The sequence below is a fragment of the Phasianus colchicus genome, chromosome 1 (genome assembly GCF_987193195.1).
Source record: "Phasianus colchicus chromosome 1, bPhaCol1.hap1.1, whole genome shotgun sequence".
NCBI classification, from domain to species: domain Eukaryota; kingdom Metazoa; phylum Chordata; class Aves; order Galliformes; family Phasianidae; genus Phasianus; species Phasianus colchicus.
In genome coordinates this window covers 34,759,277-34,782,067 of record NC_143436.1, presented here as the reverse complement: position 1 = coordinate 34,782,067, position 22,791 = coordinate 34,759,277, and the positions used below count along the sequence as shown (strand labels likewise).

Below are 22,791 nucleotides of genomic sequence, written 5' to 3'. Positions count from 1 at the left end.
AGGACTGGAGGACCTGGGGACCACCGGCCCACATTCCAAAGTGGACCTTACAGTGCACTTTCCTCCCCTGCAGGCAACTTAATGATCTGCCAAGTTTCAGTGCTGGCCATATCTGACGTCAGTTTCAGAGCCCCACCTTCCACCAGATTAAAACATTTTGTACGTTTTGACATGAAACATGGGGGTCCATCACTTGCACGGAACACCATCCTATTGATTTGGTTTATTTTTGGCAGGGGGAGCGTGGGAGTGGGGAAAGGATTCCTACTCTACTGTAGTCAAAGCAAAATTTTCAATGTTTACTATCTCTACTTCAGTGTCCAATACTGCTATCAGGAGCTACAGTGTTTGTTTCATGACGTTACTCTTAAGTAAAAAAGCATTTTTAATCTGCACCCTAAGAATTGTTAAGCCAAAAATCCTTGCAAAATTAGGAATTGTTTTCTAGCAAGACCTGAGCTGAGGGGGGTCACCTCTCTGTGTGCAGGAATGGATTGTCCCCATTGTTGCTGTTCCCAGGGGTCACAGGCCAGTTCAGTTGCATTGTGCCAGGGCATCACTGAGGAGAAAGGCCGTCACGGCTGGCTGGCCGCGCCATCCCGCAAACCGGCCCATGGGTGCTGCTAATTAAGAATCCAATTAAATGGGCCCTGATTTGCTTTTAGTTTCTTTCTAAATCATTACATTTCCTCGAACTGCACTCTGTAGAATTCTAGAAAATGTTCTGCAAATTTCTCTAATTTTGTAGAAAATGTTGGCTGGAAATACCGGAGTATTTGGAGTAAATTCAGTAAGCTCAACTGTTTTCCACTTTCAATTTTTAAAGCACGTAGTTCAAGCCTTTGTCTGAAATGTTCTCTTTCCAGTATCAACTTATGTTAGGGAAATAGGGATACATATACCATAGTCTAGTTCGAGACATTAAAAGAAACAAATCCTTTGTTTCTGCTTGCCCGCTTAAAGCAAACTATCCTGCACATGCAAGTCCCCAGCCTTCCTTCCAAGGACAGGTTTGATTCTCAAATTAAAAAAAAATATATCGAACTGTTCACACAACTAACAGTTGTGGCCACCACAGCCTCTGCGACTATCTTCAGCCAGCTTTGTTTGTCTCTTCATACAGTAAAAGTGTACAGCAATGACAGTACATCCATCCGAATAGTAAAATGAGTAATCAGGGCAAACAAGAAATTTATTTGCAGTTTTACACCAGCATATCCTTCTGTCATCCTTCTGCTTAAACCATCTGCTTCCCTAAGCCCATCACACTATCAATTTTCTTATTTTTTTCTTCACTGATGTTTATTAGATCATTGAAACATTTGCATGGGCTTCAGTAAGTATCAGTTGGCTTCCTGAGAGCAAAGGATTTTACTGTCTTCACCCTTGCTCTGACTGTTTCTAATATACATGCTATCATTGTTCTTAATTCTCTAATTCCCCACCATTCAACAGTTTTAAAACAGTCTTGCACAACTAAAGCCTAATGTTGAACTAATGAGATATGAGTGGGAAGTTTCTGGAAATAGAGTCCAAATTAAAGATAGAGTGCATAACGTAGGCAATTTTATCCTTTAAATTGCACTGAAGATGACACTGAATGCTTTTCATTTATTAATCTTTACATGTTTGAAGAACGCTGTGCCTCATTTTTAAGGTTCTTCAATAGACTGCTTTTTTTTTTTTTTAAGTATGAAGTAATACACTGCTATCCAAAAGGTAAAGCAGAACCACAGGCTGTAATACATTTGATTGCTTATGCATTTTAATGTTATTGTCTACATCCATCTGTGCAAGGTTTAAGCCTGGCACTGGCCAATGCTTTATGAAAATTTCAAAAAGATATGCAAGAACCACTGGTGAAGGAAAGAAAGAAATATACTGTTCTGCTTGTACAAATTATGAGAAACTCATTAAAGCTCAATCATTTGCGGATGAGTAAAAACATTCTCAGAGGCAAATTGCCAGTGGAAATCTCATGAGTTTCAGCTCCTGAAGTTTCCCAATAACCCTACTCACTGTGGGAAGGAGGGAGGGGAACGGACAAAGTCCTGTCACCATTCATCCCTTTTGTGATCTGATGAAGGTCAGATCCACTCAGGGCCAAGACTGCTGGATGAAGATCTGAGTTCTTACTCCCACCCAGATGCAGGCAAGTTGCCTTGCCATGGGTCTCAGACATGGACTTTACAGGAGGTGGGAGACAGTCCCAGAATCCCTTCACTCTGAAAGAGGAGCCCAGGAGGAGCAGTCCCACAAGGAGCTACCAGTGTGCTGCACTTCCCAGCCTGGAGCAGGTCCTCGGGACACTGATCTTCTTTGTGTGAGAAAGCAAAGGAGAATATGAAAATTTCTGTTAATGTGTCATTAAAGAAATTACTTTTACAGGGACTAGAAAAAGTGAGTTAAGATTACAGCTCTGCTATGTTCATTTCTCTAGGTTTTTAGGAGTGGGACTTTTTATACAGCCTACGCTGTGATGCCTGGAACCAGTGGAGTAAAAGCAGCTGCTGTTATGGGTTCCAGCAGCGTTCCTCACCAGTGAGACACAGCCCTGCTAACCATACTGCTACTACGGCACAGGTCCAGGTATGGATGAGGTACATCATTGTTGTGGAATGACAGAAGAGTCTCAGACATGCAAAAAGCAAAGAAAACAGAACAAATTAAAAAGCGAGATCCCGTACTTCTAATCTCCACCAACACCAGTTAATGAGGTGAGCAATGGGCGATGTAATTTCAGTTTGCCATGGCCTAACATGGACACTAACTCCTGACCTAATATCCAGCTCTGTCAGTTCTCTTTCAGTCAGGGATTTCCTTCTATCCTCTAATGCAGGAAGGGATAAAATTTCAGGGAAACGCTATATCTTCCCCTCTTGTCTCTTAAACTCGTTTCCAGAGCCCTCAATACAGTATTTATGCAGCAGACTTTATTTACTAGCACATTTTTTCCATCACTTTCCAGCCTAAATATGTCTTCATCAGTTTCCAGATAGTTCATCTATCAGTGCTGGCAGCTGATGTTCCAAATCCCACCCTACTGCAAATCCATATTCCTTGGACTCTTTTTAAATCCCTTAAATATGGAGTGTGTGGCAGGAAAAAAACTTTGAGTCAAGGTGAGATAATAGCATGGAAGGGAGCCTATGCGTACTTGTGGCTAAACATTTCTTCAATGAGAATATAAACAGGAAAATTTAGTTCTCCTGACCACTACATTGAAATGCAACATGCAGAAACAGAACACTTCTGTTTCTAAATGTTAATGTTTTAAGAAGACACCTTTCAGTTTTCACAACTATTTATTGTGTCATCTATCCTCAGCTTGGTTGAAATGGTTAGCATAGACTGCAAGACTTTGACTTCCTAAATGTTCCTAAAAAGCAGCTTAAAATCAGCAAAATTTCTGCCAAGTAAACTTTTGGGAAATTTTACCTGCTTTCTAAAAAATGCCAAAGATCACCGTAATATTTGGGTCCTGACTGAAATTAAGTGTAATACATTTCCAACATTTTTGATTCATTCTCATTACCTTCAGGCTGTCTTTCTTTACAGATTTCTCTTCTTGCCCAAGAATGAAGAGCGGCGAATGATGCATTTACAAAACATGTTTTGCCAGCTTTTACAAATCTGATGATTCTTACTCATTATTAATTCAAGAAAAACAGAATAAAATTGCTGCAGTTCACTGGGGTAATTATAATTAGAGATAGATAAATAGGTCTTTTTTTTCCCCCCCAAGAAAAGAAAAATGAAAAGAAAGAGAAAGAACTAAAATAGACTCATCCAAGATCAGATGAACTTAAGACCAATCATGAGTGGTATTCCCCGGGGGTTGGTATTGGGGCTTGCCCTGTTTAATGTCTTTAGTGATGACCTGGATGAGGGCATTGAGTACACCCTCATGCAGATGACACCAAGCTGGGAGGAAGTGTCAATCTGCCTGAGGTAGGAAGGCAATTCAGAGGGATCTGGACAGGCTGGATTGCTGGGCTGAGATGAATGGGATGAAGTTCAACAAGACCAAGTCTTGGGTCCTGCATTTTGGCCACAACAACACCAGGCAACATTATAGGCTTGGGGCAGAGTGGCTGGAAGATTGCATGGAAGAAATGGAGCTGGGGGTGTTGGTCAACACTTGACTAAACATGAGCCAGCAGTGTACCCAGATGGCCAAGAAGGCCAATGGCATCTTGGCTTGTATTAGAAATAGTATAGCCAGCAGGAGCAGGGAGGTGATTATACTCCTGTAACAGCTCTGATTACTGTGTTCAGTTTTGGACCCTTCAGTACTAGAAAGGCATTGAAGCCTTGGAGTGTGTTCAGAGAAGGGCAATGAAGCTGCGAGAGGTCTGGAGCACAAGTCTTACGAGGAGCAGCTGAGGTAACTTGGATTGCTCAGTCTGGAGAGGAGGATGCTCAGGGGAGGCCTTATCGTTCTCTACAATTCCTGAAAGAAGGTTATGGTGAGGTGGGGGTTGGCCTCTTCTCCTGCATAAGTAGCACTAGGATGAGAGGGAATGGCCTCAAGTTTTGCCAGGGGAAGTTCAGGTTGGATATTAGGAAAAATTTCTTCTCCAAAAGAGTGTTCAGGCACTGGAACAAGCTGCCTGAAACAGGGAATCTTGGTGGAAGACGGACAGTTGGAATAGATGATCTTGGAGGTCTTTTCCAATCTTGGTGTTTCTGTGACTCTGTGAACCTTCCCGTAAACACACTACTCCCAGACTGTGTGTGCAGGTGGCTCAACGGCATTCAGCACAACTCAGGAGTGACTGGATTGTTAATCTCTTAAATTCACAATTTTTTTCTATTACTCCTCCACAGCAGCAGCTGAAGTAACTTGAGGACCTCCTGCACTCAGCCTCAGCTCTCTGCACATCCACTGTAGACATGCATAATCTCCCTTAAGTTTAACCATCCAAATTGCATGCCCAGCCAAAGTTAACGAGCAGGGATGGGTACTTAGAAGGATGACTCAATGCAGACTTCTCCAACAGAACCCCTCAGAATCAAACACTTCAAATATGGATTTTGTGACACTCATAGACACGGTATTTGGAGAAGGGTTCTAAGATCATTCAGACACCTTGGTCGTGTCTGCTGAAAAGACTGGGACCACCTTGTCTGTAAAGAGCAGTGGGAGGGAATTACTACAGCATACCAAATGGTAATTCAGCCCCCTCTAGCAGGAGACAAGGTTGCCTGGACTCCTATCAGATCACACAGGGATGCATTTCTTTCCTTGCAGACATACTTTCGGTCTTTGTAATTTAATTCACTGTCATCTGGCTTAAGACCTGGTCATGCTGTCCTTACTTGCATAAAACTTGGTGCAAATTGTGTCTGACTTAAACTGGCAGCATTAGGCTTCATTGGTGTTTTGACTTAGCACTTAATCCCAAGCAGATGGATGTCCACATGTGCAGTGGCAGTTGCAGTGGTATGACACAAACTTGTCTACCATTACATCTTAAATACTGTGGTTGCCACTAAATTAAGTCAACAAAAGGCAAATTAATGTTCTTTACTTCATACTCAGATCAACCCTGTAAGGATTTTAAAGGTGATCACTGAACATTCCAGTTTGATTAAAAGCAGCTTGAGTTTTTCCTCTTACTTTTAGTACTATAAAATCTGAAATCAGTTTCGATAAGAAACCAAAATGTGAGATAATAAAAGCTGACAGATCTTTCATATGGTTTCTTATTGGTCATAAATTTACAACACTCTCTCAATGAAAGAAAAACATGAAACATTTTAATCCTCATTGAATTTTTTGTCATTAATCATTATCACTTGGCTAGTTCATAGAGTCTAATGACATGAAACTTTTTTTTTCCTTCAAATAACAGACCTTTTCCTCTTTCAACTCATGCTAATCATTCTCATCATCTTACATAGGAAATATGTTAAGGTTAAGGTTTTCTTTTCCCTTCTCTGACAAACCCATAGGGAAGGAAAAAAAAAAAAAGCTCTCTTTTCTTTCTTATTCAAATTCATGACCTCATAAATCATGTTAATCAAAACACAAGATGTGCAATTTTGGACAACATGCACTCAGGCACAGAAGATACTGTGCTTAATGAGACATTACTTAAAACAAACAACAACAAAAAAATACACTTTATGGTGGAGAGAAAATAATGAAAAAGATAGCAAACACATTGACTGTAACCATCCTGTCCTATTATATTAATCAAGGCATACAGGCAAAAAACACCTCAGTGGTCCTGTATGTCTAGTGTCTGGCTGCAGCTGGCTCATCCTTTAAGACAAGTTCATGAAATCAAAGGAGCTATCTGAGAGGGCTGGAGGGGTGCACATGTAGTATACCACAGTCTTGCTCTCTCCTCTGTGCCAAAGACTGCAATGAAGCTGGTAGCAAGGTGCTCATCCGACTGCTTATACATGGCCCCAGCTCTCATCTAGGCTGAACTCAGGCCAGACACCTCCAGAAGATCACAGCTCAAATGACTCCATTGCTTTCTGAAGTAGTGCTGTACTTACTGACCTAAGGATTCCTCCCAGAATGGGAAGGGAGAGTCAGGGCAGCTGAAGGAAAATGTCCAAAGCAACTCTCCTTCTCCCTCAGCCAAAATGAGGGGGCTGAGTTGGTTTTACTGTGAAGTGAGCAGACAACAAGCAGCAGCTATTAGGATGAAAAGGTGGGAACACTCCTCAACTGAGGAGTTGGGTTTTTCATATTTTTTTCTCTGATTTTAGCAAGGGGTTCCTTTCTCCATGAGAAACGGAGTGAAATTTAGAATTTCAGAGGCCATCTTGCCACTTTTCTCTCTGTTCTCCTTTGACCTTATCTATTTTCAAAGAGACATAACTGAAAGCACAATGAGGAACGAGGGATACCCTTTTATAGGATGACTGATGCAGTGGTCTACCCAAAGAAGGGTCTAGGAACTACTGAGTCAGCATTTGATTTCCCAGCACAGCCATAGTCACTCTTTAAATCAAGGAAGGGCCCCAACCCAACCTTCTCAGCTGCTTGGTCTCCAGCCAAATAAACGATGAAACTTTCTGTTAGTCACTAGGAAGGAGAGTAACAGTAATTCTCAGATGAGCATGAATGAATGGAAAGGGAATGGAAGTACTTAAGATATTTCTTGCTGCTTTTCCTGAAGGGTGGAATGGAGACTGACAAATTTACTGATTCAGGTGTAAATTTGAACATACTGGGAGGGAAGTACAGCTTAAAAAGTGACTACTTAAGGAAGAAAAGTCAATATGTGTTTGAGAATTCCATCAGATTGTACCAAATACGATCTATATTAAAAATCATCTTGGTAAGTTCTCTTCAGTGTTAACAAGGCACCATCTCTCTGATTTCCCACCCTTTTCCCTTCAAAATTTGTGTGATTTCCACAACAGTAGAAAACAGTAGTGGACTGATCCATGACGAGTGTGGAGGCCCTTTAACTTGTTTGGCACCTTGCAAGATTAAAACTCATTTCATGAGCTGCCGTTAACAAGGACATTCAACTTCCTCCAGGCCCCATCACATTAAGTATCATTTACATTGGCAAACACAAAGTTGGTTTGCATGTTGTTGTGGTTTTCAGAAATTAATGTGTGTGTGTGTGTGATCCTAAGATAACCACATAAAAAACTGATTTTCTAAATGCAAAGGTTTTTGGAAGTTTTGTATTCTCTCTATATTCTCTCTTCTATATGCCTTAGGCCTAAAATCATATCTACATGTAATTTAAACTCTGCTAATATCACATAATGGACTCAAAGGCATCAATTTGTTTATTAATCTATATCCACAGTCATGCATTCTGCTGCAGAAAGCATGTACTTCAATTGGGTGAAGGATTCTGGGCCTGGGAAGACTATATGAATTGTCTTTCTTCTTCACATAATTGAGATCCCCTTGACACAAATACTGTGGTACTGGTGGTGACTATCATTTAGTTGAATATGTTTACCATGCTGCTTTTTATACTACTTTTCAGAGACTCATTTGCTCAAACTTCATTTGCTCAATCAAAATGGGATACTTTGCAAAGGCCATTAATTACTTGATTTATGGTGGACTTAGGAGGTGATCTCAAGTGAGAAAACCTTTCCTCTGCACTGGTTCTCGGACACACTCAACAGAAAGGGACAGCTCTCTCCCTTGAAAATCTTGTAATGTAAACAAGCTCAACAGATGGTGGGCAGGATGAAAAAGGCATAGGGAAAAAGGATTTTACCCAAGGTCACTGAGCTGTCAGCCACACTGGAACAGGGTACAGAATCTGTCAATACCCATGCAACATTAAAAATATAAAGAGCCATCCAAATTACATCCAAACCTGTGCAGTCCAGCCAACCTACAAACATCCAAATGGATGCTGGTAGCTTCTGCACCAGAAGAGAGTGGAGATGTGAAGAATTCTTATATCCTACAGAATTCCTGTTTACTGGGGTCACACTGTCAACTAAATAGTATCCCATTTTGCCATTCTCCATAATCTCTTCAGAAGCGTATTTGTGATGCACAGCATCATAATACTCCACTTACAAATGAATTACAGTTCATCTTCCAAATTACAAAGCAGACAAGCAATTTCCTTCCCCTCTTCATGGTTAAATGAATAGAGTACTAATAAGGCACTGAAACAATACAACTGACTCAAACTGTACATGGTGTGGGTAAATTGCATTTGAGCTATATAACAATTTCAATGAGCCACAGCTGTGACCAGAAACCTCCCTGCTTGTCCATTCTTGGGGCTTCTCTTGTACATACTTCATTTTTTGTCTAATTAAATGGGACTATGGTAAAGTTTAATTATCACAGTTATTCTGTAACAAAGCTAATGTGACTGAATGAGTTTTCATCTATAAAGAACAGAAAAAGTCTTTATACTCTTTGTGAAGTTTGCGAGTATGGGATAATTCAAGAGTATCACCAAAAATCCTCTGCTTTGTCCACTGAACAAGACTGCAGCAATGCAAGTAGCTCTTGAAAAGTAATTAGGTAGCCTTGATCAGTAAGAAGCTACACAACAATTAACAGGTTAATAATTAACAGTTAACAACACGAATCACACTTCTGTGTTTAAGAAGTCCAGCCCTCCAGGACAGTAAGGATGTTACACTGCGGTATGTTGCTAACTTGAAAGAGAAATTTCCCAACTAACAGAAATAATTCTCTCATAGGTCAAAGCTATGTGAAGAAAGTACACACATACGACAAATGAAAAATGCTCAATCTACATTATAGCTTTTATTATAATTTAACAGAGCATGGTAGTTTCAATCCCATGTAATAAAATGATGATATAACTCACATCTTCTAAGACTACTTTTTCCAAATTGCTTCTAAAAGATGGCATTTTTTTAAAGTAGCTATTTACAATGAAATGAAAAGTAGAAAAAGAAAGATCAACTTAGGTACCTAGAAAAGGGGGTAAAAAAATTCCTCCTTAATAGATCTGATGAATTTGCTTACATGAACAATATTAAAATGGAAAACCTAAATCTAAATATTTTCATTACAGGGCCAATTTAAACACACTGGAAGCTTCCCAGCGAGATCCTCCGAGCAAGAGAAGAAAGAAACAGCAATGATTACTGAAGTTTATGTAAGACAGAAATAGAAAATTGTATTTGCCTTTGTTGATATTATATTACTGGCTCCTTGAGCAAGGCCTTTTAATGCACAGTTCTTACCACATGCCAAGAAAGTGCTTCATGCAGCAGTGGCACAGTGAGCATCTGTGCTAGCCTATAAGGGCAGACATGGCTTAGTAGCTGCCCTATTAATGAGACACAAACAGGGCTTACTGCAGGGAGACATACATAATTCAAACAATACAAAATAGAAATTACACATATCTTTAACACAGAAAGATTGGAGTCTGTTGTGAGTATGATCAAGGCCTTCAGTTGCACAGATCTAGCTTCACAGAATGAGCTTCCCAAAATCAACAGTCTACCTACTGATAATTCTTCAGCAGCTAAGAAGAATCATGCTCCTGACAGCAAGTAGTAGGCAAGCTCAGATGCAAAGATGAACTGAGAAACTGGGAGAAAAAAAAACAAGTGCAATTGGAACCCAGCAATAGAATTTGGAAAGGTGCGCATCTGGAATCCTCTCGCAGCTGGCAGCCTTCTTCAAAAAACCTAGACAAGCAAGCTTTCCTGCATGCTTACGTTTTTAATCAGCCCTTTGCTGATTAAAACACTGTTCTATATGTTGAAATAATTTGACCGTATTTTGCCATACTTTACAAGATAGAGAATAGGATGGCAATCATTTACCACAGGTCAGCACTGTTACTAGCACTTAATTCGCTGGGACGTATCACTTACATGTCCCAGCCATCCATATTCCAGATCACATTTAGTGTGGCCCTGAAAGTATTCACCAGATGGTTCAGTTTGCATCTGGACCTAACGTCTCATCCCACTGCTGATCAAATATAGCAGACCATGCTTTCCAGCCACTGCATCCACAATGATCTGCTCATAAAGATGTCAATGCAAAGAACAAAACAGCACTACCAACTAATGACAAGTAAGATCACCTGAGCTGCTGTTCTTTTTAGGCAGCTGCTCTCTCCCATTGCCTCACTGTGCCAGCTCATATACCCGTTAGAGGATCCATACAGTCGTGGTAGCCAGAGAGAAGGAAATAACTCTTAATTAAGAAGGAGACTCTGGAGAGGAGGTTTGCCTCATCCAGAAAGTTGTGCAGCACCACTGCTATTCATTATCCACGCTGATTTTTGCCACTTTCCCTGTTACAGACTCTGACAATAATCTGTTTACATTTTTAAATGAAATTCCTTGATCATAGGTTGATTTGAATGAACTTGATACGATTTTGTTATGAACACCAAATGTCTTTCTCCCCCAGCTCCTTAGCCTTGTGAAGAAGAAATTAAGAACATCTCTAACAATCTGGATGCAGTTTCTGGATGAAGAAGTTGACATCAATAAACGTCAGAAATTGAGTCTGTAGTCTGTACTTAGATCTACCCTCCAGTTGATAGATGAATGACATTACTTGATGCTACAGAGACTTAAGGTTTCAGACCAGTTTAGTGTCTTTTGGGTTTTCCTGGTAGCAAGGATCAGAAAAGGATGCTCGCTTTCAAGATGTCTCAGTTTTCATTTCTTTCTTATTCAGAAGATTTCCTTGTACTCTTAACAGTTGTACTGGTGGCTTTCATGCAGCAGGACTGATAAGAGGCTAAGGGAAATCAGTGCTGATAGAGTTTGGAAGGTTTACTGCCGAACATCTGGAAGTGTAGCTGAGAGGAATTTATGAGAGGAAAATATCTGACCACCTAACCTTATAATTTTCTTTGACTGTTTTCTGACACCTGTGCTGAATCATGTAGCCTAGCAAGTCAGTACATTGTAGGACCTTATTAAGGGAACTATAGCAGTAAATACAGAGGTAAGAGAGGAAAGGGTGGCGACTTTTATCAGGACAAAAGCATGACAGCTCTGTGCAGAGCTGAAGACACAAGGATAAACTCTTTCTAGTGGAAAAAAGAACATGCAGAGAGGAGAAAAACCTACAGTGTCATGAGTAGACACTGTGATTCCAGACAAGTGAAGGAAATTCCAGAAACTGTCGGGGTCTCTACAGCTTGCTTTGTATTTGATTTCTGGGGTGGCAAGGATCCAACAAAAGCTGGTGTATGTAGCTCTAGCTACATGGGCAGCTATTATAGCTTAATTCCTGATGCTAATCAGACAGTTTTCCAAAGTATATACGCAAATGGAGATACAAAATCACACAGATAATCTGTACATTTTGCTTAATCTGTACAGATGTTTGGTTCAGTCAAGCAGGGAGAGAGAACTGGTTTTTGGAGATGCACATCTCGATGCACATCTCTTCTGAGAGGAGTTCCAGCTGACACAGGAAGCGATGAAGAACACGGCTGAAAGCAGCCCGCACCGTTGGGCACACCTCCTTCTTCTGCCAGTGCTCAGAGGCATCACTAAAGCACAGAGCTTTCATCATTGTCATTCACCACACTCTGCTCGCCTTGACTTCCTCCGTTCAACCATCTGAGTGACATGCACACAATAGGGACTCCACTGGAGTCCGAGTGCATTGTCCAGGGATTTGTCCCTTCTTTTTAACACAGAACTCAGATTTCTTCCCCTTCGTAATTTCACCGCCAACGCTATCATTTGGATATCACATGGCTTACAGCCACAGTGACATGCAGGATACAACAAATGTTTCAGGGGGTGCCCCAAGAAAACTCCAACCCTCCCTGCAGGCAGTAGGAAACTCACCACTACCATTCACTGGTGAGCAGAGGACGTGCCAAGACAGTTGTCTGAATTGTCTATGCTTATTTTTCTATTCCTAAAGTAGGATTAACAGCATTAACAGCATTCAGTGACATCTTTTGAGATCTACAAGTTCTCCCTGCTATCAAACACAATTTAAAAAACCCTCTATTTGTATCATAATTAAAAAATAAATAAATTCCTTAACTTACTATTCCAAGATGTTCCTTATATTTTAAATTCACTCTTATCAGCCTAGTACTGCTCCGCACCAAAAGCAAATGCGAGCCTTTAAAATTTGCTAACCAAGCACATAACACTAGAAGCATTTTAGACACTCCCAAAATACTCATAATTGGAACAAAATTGATTCAGCTGTGCTTTTTGTGGTTTACTTTGTTCCTTCACAAATTTTGAGAAAAACTGTTTTTTTTTTTTACAACCTTTCTTGCTTTCAAGTACTTTTTTAGAAAAATCTATTTTCAGTACCAAGGAAATCCATCATATTATGACAGGAAAGCAAAATTGTTTCATTTCATAAGATCTTCTAACAGCATGAAGCTAATCCCCTGGCCTCTGAGACAGAAACTCTGCCAGCTAGACTTATAAAGTCAGCAGAGAAAAAAGTTTCTCAGATGGAACTGTTAGTCTTGATATGAAGAATGTGCGTCCCCTACAGATGTTATAGCTATTTATATGATAAATCCCGATCATCACTATAGGAATTTTACAGCCCTCTTTTAAGTTAATTCTCAAGTTCAAATTAATCTTCTTCTGACAATGTTTGCCTAATATTTCAGTGTTGAACAATATTTCCAAGGTTTCATTTACAGTGAGCCTACTGGGCACTTTTAAAGCTGTATCCCAGACTTTGTACTTGCTTTAGAAAGACTTCTTTCAGCTCTTCTATATTTCACACATATTTCTAGGAAGGAGAAGTACAATAAGCATTGATAAATGCGTAACAGGGGCACATCTAGACTTGCAAGTTAACTGGAATTAACATTAAGGTTAATTTAGAGCATGCGACAGGTTGTAGAACAGCTCCCTGCAGGAAAATACTCATTCTAGAATGAAATTATCTCATTCTCAGGTTCAACACTTGAGCTGTTTTGAGTAACATGAGATACATTCACACAAAGCATGTTTGTGTCCGTTTGCAGGATTGCTGCTTTACTCAGGAATCACAGTCTGGGGAATTCAAAATGAAATGAGGGACATGAAAGTACCTTAAGGTGTCCCTGAGGAACTCAAGGTCATGTAAATGTAGAGTCACTGGTTTCAAATGGCAGCAACCCTTTTAAAAGCAATGTCACATTCACACATCTCAAAGGCATGCATTAAGCAGAACATAGTGCTGCACAGGGCATCACATCCTCTCATACAAGAAAGATTTTTTTGCAAAGATGCTTCTCTGCCACCACCAATGCATCCCTCCTCTCTCTGCCTCGATTCTCCTGATTGCCCAGAGCCAGCAGAAGGGTTGAGCTTAACGTCTGCTTTGGGGAATGCGATGGCAAATTGTTTAGTGGAGAAACCAAACCAGTGATGTTTTATTTGGGTGATACATGTTGACTTGACCTCAGTGTCTCCATTTCTCTGCTTCTCTCACTTTCTGGCAACAAAAGATAAACTCTAAGTGCTTATACTGTCTGACCATCAAGAACAGCTCTGTGGAAGAACTGAGCGCCATCCCTGCCAGGACAGGCTGCTGTACTTTTCACAAAGATAAAGGTTTTTTCAGTCTTGATGTTTCCAGCTGTGAAGTGACTTTAAGGTTATGAACTTTCTGTGATTTCTTTTTTCTTAAAATTCCACTTTGTTTGCTTAATCTGCTTTTTCTATTATCTTCTAACAACTATCCTTGGATGTGACACCAAAAGAGGCAGCACTGATAAAACCAAGTCATTAAAAGTCTGTAGTTCTCAATTCCAAGGATAACATTTGTGGCAAAGAACAGAATGAGAGCCAGAGCCCAGCCTGGACCACATGGCCATGCACTGGGACAGAAGCCTTCAAACCTTGGGCAGATGGCTGATGTCCCACGGTAGGACTATTCTGACTAACATCTTCCTCAGGGGCTTAGGGGAAAGAATCACAAGCAGAGTGTGAAAGTGAGGTGCTGCAGAAGAAGGAGGAATAAATCTTAAAAAGTTCCTCAGCCCTGGAACGTTCCTGTGTTGCATCCCTGATGATATGCATACAAAGCACTCCAAAGTGAAAAGCAACACAGCACAAGGCCTTAAACTCCTGGTGACATCCATGGTGCCTGTTAACACTCAGAAAAACAAAGTTAGCTGACTACCTGCTGCAAAGAATGCTGGTGCAAGTCCAGAGAATATTTAGGAGCAGCAAAAATTGTAGAGACAGAGAAGATCTTGGGGCTTTTACTGATCATTTCTATTTACGTATTTTTTGTGTGATCTACATAAATAGTCCTGACTTCCAAATTTCCTACTGCAGCATCTGGCCACATACAAGCAGTGCTTCCTCAGAAGAGCAGCGAGACAGAGCAGTGCTTGCCAGCCAGTCCTTGGGCAACCAGGCTTTTCCAGTAAGCAATGATAGAAGACAGCCCATACACAAGGAAAGAAAGCCTGTGGGGCCCACACAGATGAAGAAGAGACATTTAAGAGCTCACATTCAGCCTACAGAGCCCAGAAAGAGAGGTGACATCTACTGAGCAGGTGTTTGCCATCGCAGTGATGGTGCCGAAAGCGCACGGATACTCTGTGCTCCCAAGGAGATCCCACAGCCTCACCCTCATGGCCACGGCACATGGTGGGAGTGCTGCTTCAAAGAAAACATCAGAAGAGTGTTTGCAGCCAAACCCACTGAGCAAATGAAAGTTCCGCAGATAGCATTTTCTCCTTAAGAGAAAAGTGAGACATTTGACATCCTGCCCTGCACCACGGTATTGGTGTCTTTATTAATAAGGAAAGGAGGTGACAGCACAAAATGTGTGAACCTATCCTCCCTTGTAAAACTGATCTAAGAAACAGTATTAGCATATAGTTCACTCAAGTAACCTTGAACTCTCAGACTAAAATCATAATAGAAGCAAGATGACTCAAGTATACAAGATGTAGGAATTAGCTATATAAATGCTTCCTGCTGTAGATTTCACTCCCATACAGTTCCAAAGATAAAATCTAGCGCGGAAAGAAAAAGCAAAGTAATACCTCACATTTCAAACCCAACTCAAGCTGCAGCTGGGATAAAAGGGAACATGCTATTTCATAAATAATCTGAGTAACATATATTGTAAAATTCATATCATTATAAGCAATTACAACCACAGCATTAAGCAAATCATACAGAAGATAACTTAAACACAAGGTTGGCCTGAACACAAGATTGCTGTAATAGCAGGCTTTCAGTTTAAAAAGTCATTTCCATCCTAACAAAAAATAAATTTTAAGCAATCGTTTCAGGCAATGGGCATTTCAGCTAGTTTCAGGACAATAGACTATTCTTAATCTACTGTTGTTTAACGTTAACACCCAAGAATAGTTAACCAAGGAATTAGCAGTCTGCTATCCGGAGCTCTGTTTTTCTCCCAACTGTTCTTCTGTTTGCTGTCCTGTGTTTTTTGTCTTGTTAGATACACATTAACCTGTTAGACTGACCTTCACTTCCCTCTCAATCCCTACAACACATTAAAATTCTTTAAAAAGACAACTTGAGAGAGATTGCCTTTTGGTAAACCTCCTAGAGAGAGCCCTACAGACTGGTCTGGCATGCATTGTGTACATGCATCTGTCATGAAAATTTGATGACAAATCATCTGTTTCCTGACAGATAGGCTGCACTGACTTCAAATTCCCATGAAATGTCTTTGTCCACCAGGAAGAAAAACATTCCCCTTTAAAGCAGCGATCATTTTCAAAACTTCACTTCAGTCCTCCATTTGCTTTAGTCTGCATTATCATTTCTTTGTTCTATAATTTTTCTGGATCAATTAAAGTCCATCAGGAGATACATCTTTCTGATCATCTTTTGGGGAAAAAAGACAGGATATAACGAAAGGAACGAAAGCAAATGTTTCACAGTAAAGACGCTGTTTGCAGAGGGTGAGAAATGAAGATCCTTTTTAAGACTGACCTACCCCAGTTTGTTTAAAACTAAACTGAACTTGAACTGATAAACTACTCTTTTGAGATTAACCTGAGTAGTGTACATTCAGCAAAACACTGTAAATCTAAACATACCTGAATTGGAGTCAAACTTCGTTTCTGACCTGCAAAAGAAAATAAAAAGATCACAAGTTACAAGATCTGCTTCATGCCATAAAAGCCTTCTGACAGACCGATACCCTCCCAACAAATATTGTGTTTAACAAGGCTATCTGCATGTTTGTGTTAATATTCAATGCATTCAATAGCATTTGAACCTAAAAGGTAAATAAGATTCTTAATATTTTGGGCTTTTATAATGAACTGTTACAGAGACGATATTTTAAAAGACAAATGGCAAAATGAATGCAGAAAATAGAACAGAAATTTAAAACAGGATTAAATTATATGCTGTTATTCATACATTCAACATACTGTTGTTCCTAACAAATAAATATTGTTTTCATTCATTTTCATTTTTAAAAAGTCATTAACAGGATTTGATTTATTCATGAATGTTTCCAATCTATTTTTGAAGCAGATACCATTTCATTAATGTCATATGTATTGTATCCAATGATCTGCACTTAATTGAACAACATCCTAGGAGGGTTTTGTTTGTGTGTGTCTTCAATTTACTCACTCTGCACATAGGAATAAGTGGTTTGATTTTCCTAAAAGTGGAAAGCAGGGGGTGGAAGAGAGGGAGAGAGGAAGGGAGCCAGACCTAAATTTTAACTTGTTTAAAAGTCTTTGCAAAAAGACAATGATGTGTGCATTATGCATCATTAGCTTTGGTCGTGCACTACAGATTTCCCTCTCTCTAACAAGCAGTGTTTTCTTCTAAGGGCTTAGCACTTAGCAAATGAACCCTATAACCTGTATATTTAATAAAAGGAAGAAAAAATTAGCCCTTGTGGGAACATCATGTTTCAGATATAGGTTAATAATACTTGTAAATGTAGAAGCCTTTGAAGATCTCAATTCAACTGTGGGAAAACTTAAGTTGGGTAATTACTCTCAAGATGCTGCTGATGTGCTGTCAAGCAGAATTAACCCTCTGACTAGGCCTATCTACACAATCTGCTATAAGACAGCATTGTCTATATCTCGCTCTCAAACCAATTAGCAGGCATGTTCCAATCAGGTTCATATTGCCCCCTAACAATCAGCAGCACACATGGTTGTGGCTGTCACAGCGGGACACCAGGTCCGACCTGCAGCAGTTGTTAAAGGACATTACATTGGCAGGAAAATGCATTTCCCCAGGAGTTCCAAGGGGGAACTATCTAAGGGGATCTTTGTATGTTGCATTAGGGAGGGGATGTATTTTTGGAAGTTACGGTTCCTTTTTAAAAAACAAACAAACAAATAACAGCAAAACCAACAGTTTATAAGCTCGTGCATGCAGATCCCTGCAGATGTCTTTTACACGTTCTATATATTTTGCATAATTGGCACCGTAATACCCATACTAAAGGTCTACACTACAGCAAAAAATTACAATCAAATCAATCCTGGTGAAAAAGCGAACTGATCTGCACTACTGGTGCAAACAGTTAAAGCCACCAGAAAGGAAACGACTCCCTTCTCTCTTCCTGCTCGTTCTCCGCCTTCCCCCAGTACTCAGTCTTTTATATTCTAAGTACAGCTCAGGTGGTGAAAAGATGGAAGGGAAAAATCATCGTTTAACTTTCTAATTGACATAGAATCATCAGAAGCACTGAAGATGAAATGCCTTTCAAAATTCCACCAGCACCAACTGCCCAGCCAACAATCACGCTCTCATTCGGTAACTCACTTCAGATTGTATTTACGAACAGAATGAAATTCTCACCCTGCAAAAGCTGTGTGTCAGGCAAGCGTTGCCTTGTACCTGAACACTCTGCTGATGAAGTTGTAGGCAGCACTTCACACCCCCTGCTCACGCCTCTGCAGGCCTCAGTCTAGCACAAAAGCCTTCAACAGCCATCGATGCAGAATAAAAGAAATACTGACATTTCAATTTTCTTCAGGCAAGGAGAGTTTCCAACAGAGCTCTATTTAAGTGTCAGCCACCAGATGATCAGTTCATTTCCAGTTTTTTACTCCCAAACAGACCCTCACAGGTTTATAACTGACCTGTAATTTACCCCCATAGTAAACCAATAAAGGGTGAATTGTTTGTGTGTTTCTCTTTAATCATCTGTTAATTTTTTTTGGCAACAGACACGATACCCAGAAAAAAGCCTAAAAAGGCCAGGAGGGTCCTGCTCCATCACTGCAGCAGAGCTGGGGGCCACCAGGAAACTGTGGCAACCTCCTGGCCAGCATTCCATGGGGACAGTGACTGGGCATGGTGGTGACAAGTTGATGGCTGGACTTGACGATCCTAGAAGTTTTTTCACACCTTAATGATTCCACGAATCTATGATTCTATCCTGACAGGTTGCTCAGTCTTTAGTAGTACATGCCTTTTGCTGCATTATTTTTTCTTCTGCTGAAGTATCTTTCGTGATACAGCACTGTACTGACCCATGATGTCGCACACTGAAAGCCGTGCAAGAGGGGGTTGGTGACCTTTTATTCACCTTGGCATGGACAGAGGCCCTCCATCTTGCAGCAGTAACAACTAGCCCAGGGGCTAAGATGGCAGAGAGTAGGTGGGGAGGGGGAGTGGGTCACAAGGGTCACCAGGCAGCGTAATGAGCACCAAAGCTCCACGCAGTCATAAATTACTGGACAGCAAATCAGGAAACCGATACGGGGAGATAAATGAATAGAACTTTGTCTGGCAACAGCAGAAGGGCTATGAAAGAAAATACAACATGGGAGGTAGCACGAGGAGCCACTGGTGGCCTCAACCTTTGTCATGGCCATCGTGTCACCATGGGAAAACAACACAAAATTTAAGGCACAGTATTACATAAATGGTTAGATGTTAGAAAGGCACAGAAAAGTGGGAAGAAGATAATACTTCCTGGAGTTTCAATGGAAGAGCACTTCTCAACTAGATCTTTTGGCACTTTGTATCGTTCTCTTTATAGCACACTGAGCAAATGTATCAGAAACTAGCTGCACATAGGTGTTAAAAATCTGCAACTAAAAAAATAGCCAATAAATAGAACATAGTTAAATGCTAAAAGTAAGTTCTAAAGGCATGTTGTACTACAAACAAAAATATTCACTGTAATTCCTTTATACTTTCAATACCACGGCAGTTAGGAGAAAAAAATTATGTGCATTTTTTTTATTGCTGTACGTGTTCTGATATCCAACCTAAACACCCCGCCAATAAGATGCCCTGTATAGAGCCAGGAACTTTACAAACTGCTTTTTATCATTTATTACACAAGAAGGTAAATTTTGAAAAAAGACCATCTTTGTGCATGTTTTCTCTGCTTTTGCCCCATAGAAGTACTCTGAAATGCAGGGAATTCAGAGATATCTTTGGAAATCTATGTGAACAAAAAGAAGAAGGGGACATTTATAAAGTGCTTTCCATTTCCAACTGTGATATTATTCAGATACGTACAGTACATGGAAATACAACTGGTAAGTAGCTCAATTACCAAAACTTTGTAGACAAGGAAAGCGGAAGCTATTGGAAAGGTTTAACTAAGGACAAGGTACCACAATACTTTTAAGTACCTCAGAGGTAATTAAATCCATCACAAACAACAAAATATAAAGACAGTCAATTTGTCTGTACTGTGAAAAGGTGAAAGATTTGGACCTAGGTCTTTTAAAAAGCATCGTAAACCTGATCCTCTATATGCCAAGTGGTAAGAAAGGGAAAGAGAGCAAAAGTGGGCTTGTGGGGATAAAGGACTTACTGTTGAATTAAAACTGGCATTTTCTTTCACCTTTTTTGATGAAGTTTTTATCAGGTTTATTATGGTTTGATTGAAGACCAATAAGCACTGAGAACAGCCTTAGAAAGCAACACAGCTCTCTCAGAAAGCATTCAATGCAATCTCTGTAGTTCTGATCCTTGTAACAATTCCTTTCTTTGTGACAGTGAGGGAGTCATTGGATCCTCTTGGCTTTCTTACACCTTTGCATTAGCAGTTTATTCCAGACTGTTCCTTTGTAAAGTTTTGCTTCAAGTTTGTTAAGCACAGCATGGGAAGGGTCAGACACTGAAAATACAACTCCCCCCTGATAAGGGCTTCAAATAAACATCTTCTGCAACTATAAAAAATGATAGTCGCACCTCTGGTACAACTTCCTTCACAGAGCACTTTCTTCCACGCTAGCATTGGCAGTTTGCTGAAGAGACTAGGATCTAGCAGGTTCTTGACATAATGCAAGCCAACCAGTGTCCTGGCCCAGGTCACTGAGCAGAATAAAATCATTCCTCTCTTGGCAGTTTGTACCCAATAGTACAGAAAATACTAAGTTGAAGCATCATCTTTCTTAGCTACAGCATTGCTGCTAAGTTAAAGAAGGCCAGGACAGAAGTGCTCAGTTGTGCACACATCAGTGGACACTGTGCTGGACCAAACCATGCTCATGAGAGCCAGCACATAAAGGGGCAGGACAAAGGCAAGGCACACGGTTGCACAGGTCAGGCACCATCTCCTAGAGCAGATAAGACCACACTGCTCTGCTGTGGAGCAGAGGAGAATTTAGGCTAACAAATTCCAGCATCCATTTTGTTCACAGGTGTGGACATAGCTCTTCCCTCCTGAAAAAGCAAACTATCAATTGGACATGCTCACTGAGCTTATTCATGAGCCCAAGCTCCATGTAGCAATGCAAGCTTCCAGAAGGAAAAACACAGAAGTACTCCAGTGTAAGAATGAATGCCTGATGGAATACCTAGGAATTTACAAGACCTCCATGACCAGAGAATCTGAGGAGTGTTAAGGACCAAGGCATTCAGTAGGCAGCAGCAGAAGCAAAGCTGGGCTTCAGCTTCGTTATGGCCAAGGTTTCGGGTACCAAAGAGCCTGAAAGTCCTCATAGGCACTTCCCAGTTCTGGGCAAGGATAATGCCTCTCTCTCTTCCACCCTCATGTGAATTCTCTGGTATAATACAATAATATATATATTATCTATAATAATATTATCTGGAATAATCTAATAATGTAGCTGAACTCTTGCTCAGGTCTCTCCTCAGAGAGGTCATGCATGTGATCTCTCTCCCAGTTTCACAAAAGATTTAAGCATTTAATATCGTTGAGGTTTAATATCTACTCCCTTGTCAAATTTGGCTGAAATTGGCGAGTAGATTAAATAATAAGGTTTTGTTATTGAGAAAGGATTGACGCACAGATAGCACGATCCTGTGAGCCACATTTCCCTAGCAAGCCTGCTTACTGATGTATTTTTAATGTTGCTTTCCTAGGCTTTAGAAAAAAAAAAGACTGATTCACTGAGAATTTCTGTTCTGCATATTGATGAAAAGATTCAAAAATCTTTTTAACATTTAAAAAATGTTAAAACAGCATCTAAACATCATGTTAGTCAATGTGTACTCTGTGGGTGAGTTCTTTGAAATGAGAGTTAAAAATAGATATATATAGAAATCTGCACTTCTGTATTCATCATCCATAACAATCTACTGTACCTGATTTTTATTTCAGGTACTATGTACATAGTAAGGCATAAGGTAGGTTAAGACCAGATGAAATTTGCTTCTCCAAGCTGTGAGACTGATAAGCAGTCAGTACAAAGCAGCGTGTTTTCAAATAGGGGAAATTAGATATCAGACTTTAAAAATAACAGACTATAATGGGAAATTTTACAGTAAAATCAGTGGAAGTTATCTATGCATATTTTTATGATTACAGAAATCTTTGTATTTATTTCTTTGAATTTCTTAATATGTTCTGCAGACATCTGCAATTCAGCAGTAAGTAAACGAAAACAATTTCACAGGCTTGTCTCAATGAGACTTTGAAATATCTAAAATGGTAAATTTGAAGTCCTCTGTTCCTTCTGTTTTGAATCCTAATTTCCACCTCCTATAAAATCTACATCGATCTTTTGCCTTTTGGAAATCATACTTGTTAAAAAGTCCTCTGTGAACAATGAGATCCCCCATCTTGCTGCACTTGTTTGTCCTGCTGGAGACAGCCTTGTCCAGACAGCTCTGAGGACGACAAGCACTGTGCTATTTTAATTTCAGTCAAGGTGATTAAAAGCACATAACCATTTGTTGCTCAGAAAACTCAAAGTAAAGACACAGCAGACTCAAAACCAAGGCTGGTTTCAACCCTAAATTAATAGAGCAAGAGGAAACTAATGCTTGATGATAGCAACTTCACTGTTTGTTTCTCCCCTTTTCTAGGGGAGAGTCACAAAATGCTGCATCAGCTCTTACAAGTTTTAAGATTCTGAAGCTCCTCTGAGCTATGTAAGAACCAAGATTTGGGTTCGGAGAAAGAACTGTTTGGTAACACTCCTGCTGGCTGATTCC

The 22,791-nt window shown here is 40.1% G+C and overlaps 1 protein-coding gene across 4 annotated transcripts in view; it reads right to left on the bottom strand.

Annotated features, from left to right (window-relative positions):
- Window positions 1–22,791, bottom strand: part of MSRB3 (methionine sulfoxide reductase B3) — an 83,670-nt gene that overhangs the window by 24,297 nt on the left and 36,582 nt on the right. For all 4 annotated transcript variants that reach the window (XM_031589511.2, XM_031589512.2, XM_090138360.1 and 1 more), the window contains one exon: window positions 16,482–16,510. In XM_031589511.2, the coding sequence (XP_031445371.1) occupies window positions 16,482–16,510 (29 nt within the window). The remainder of the gene's footprint in view (window positions 1–16,481; window positions 16,511–22,791) is intronic.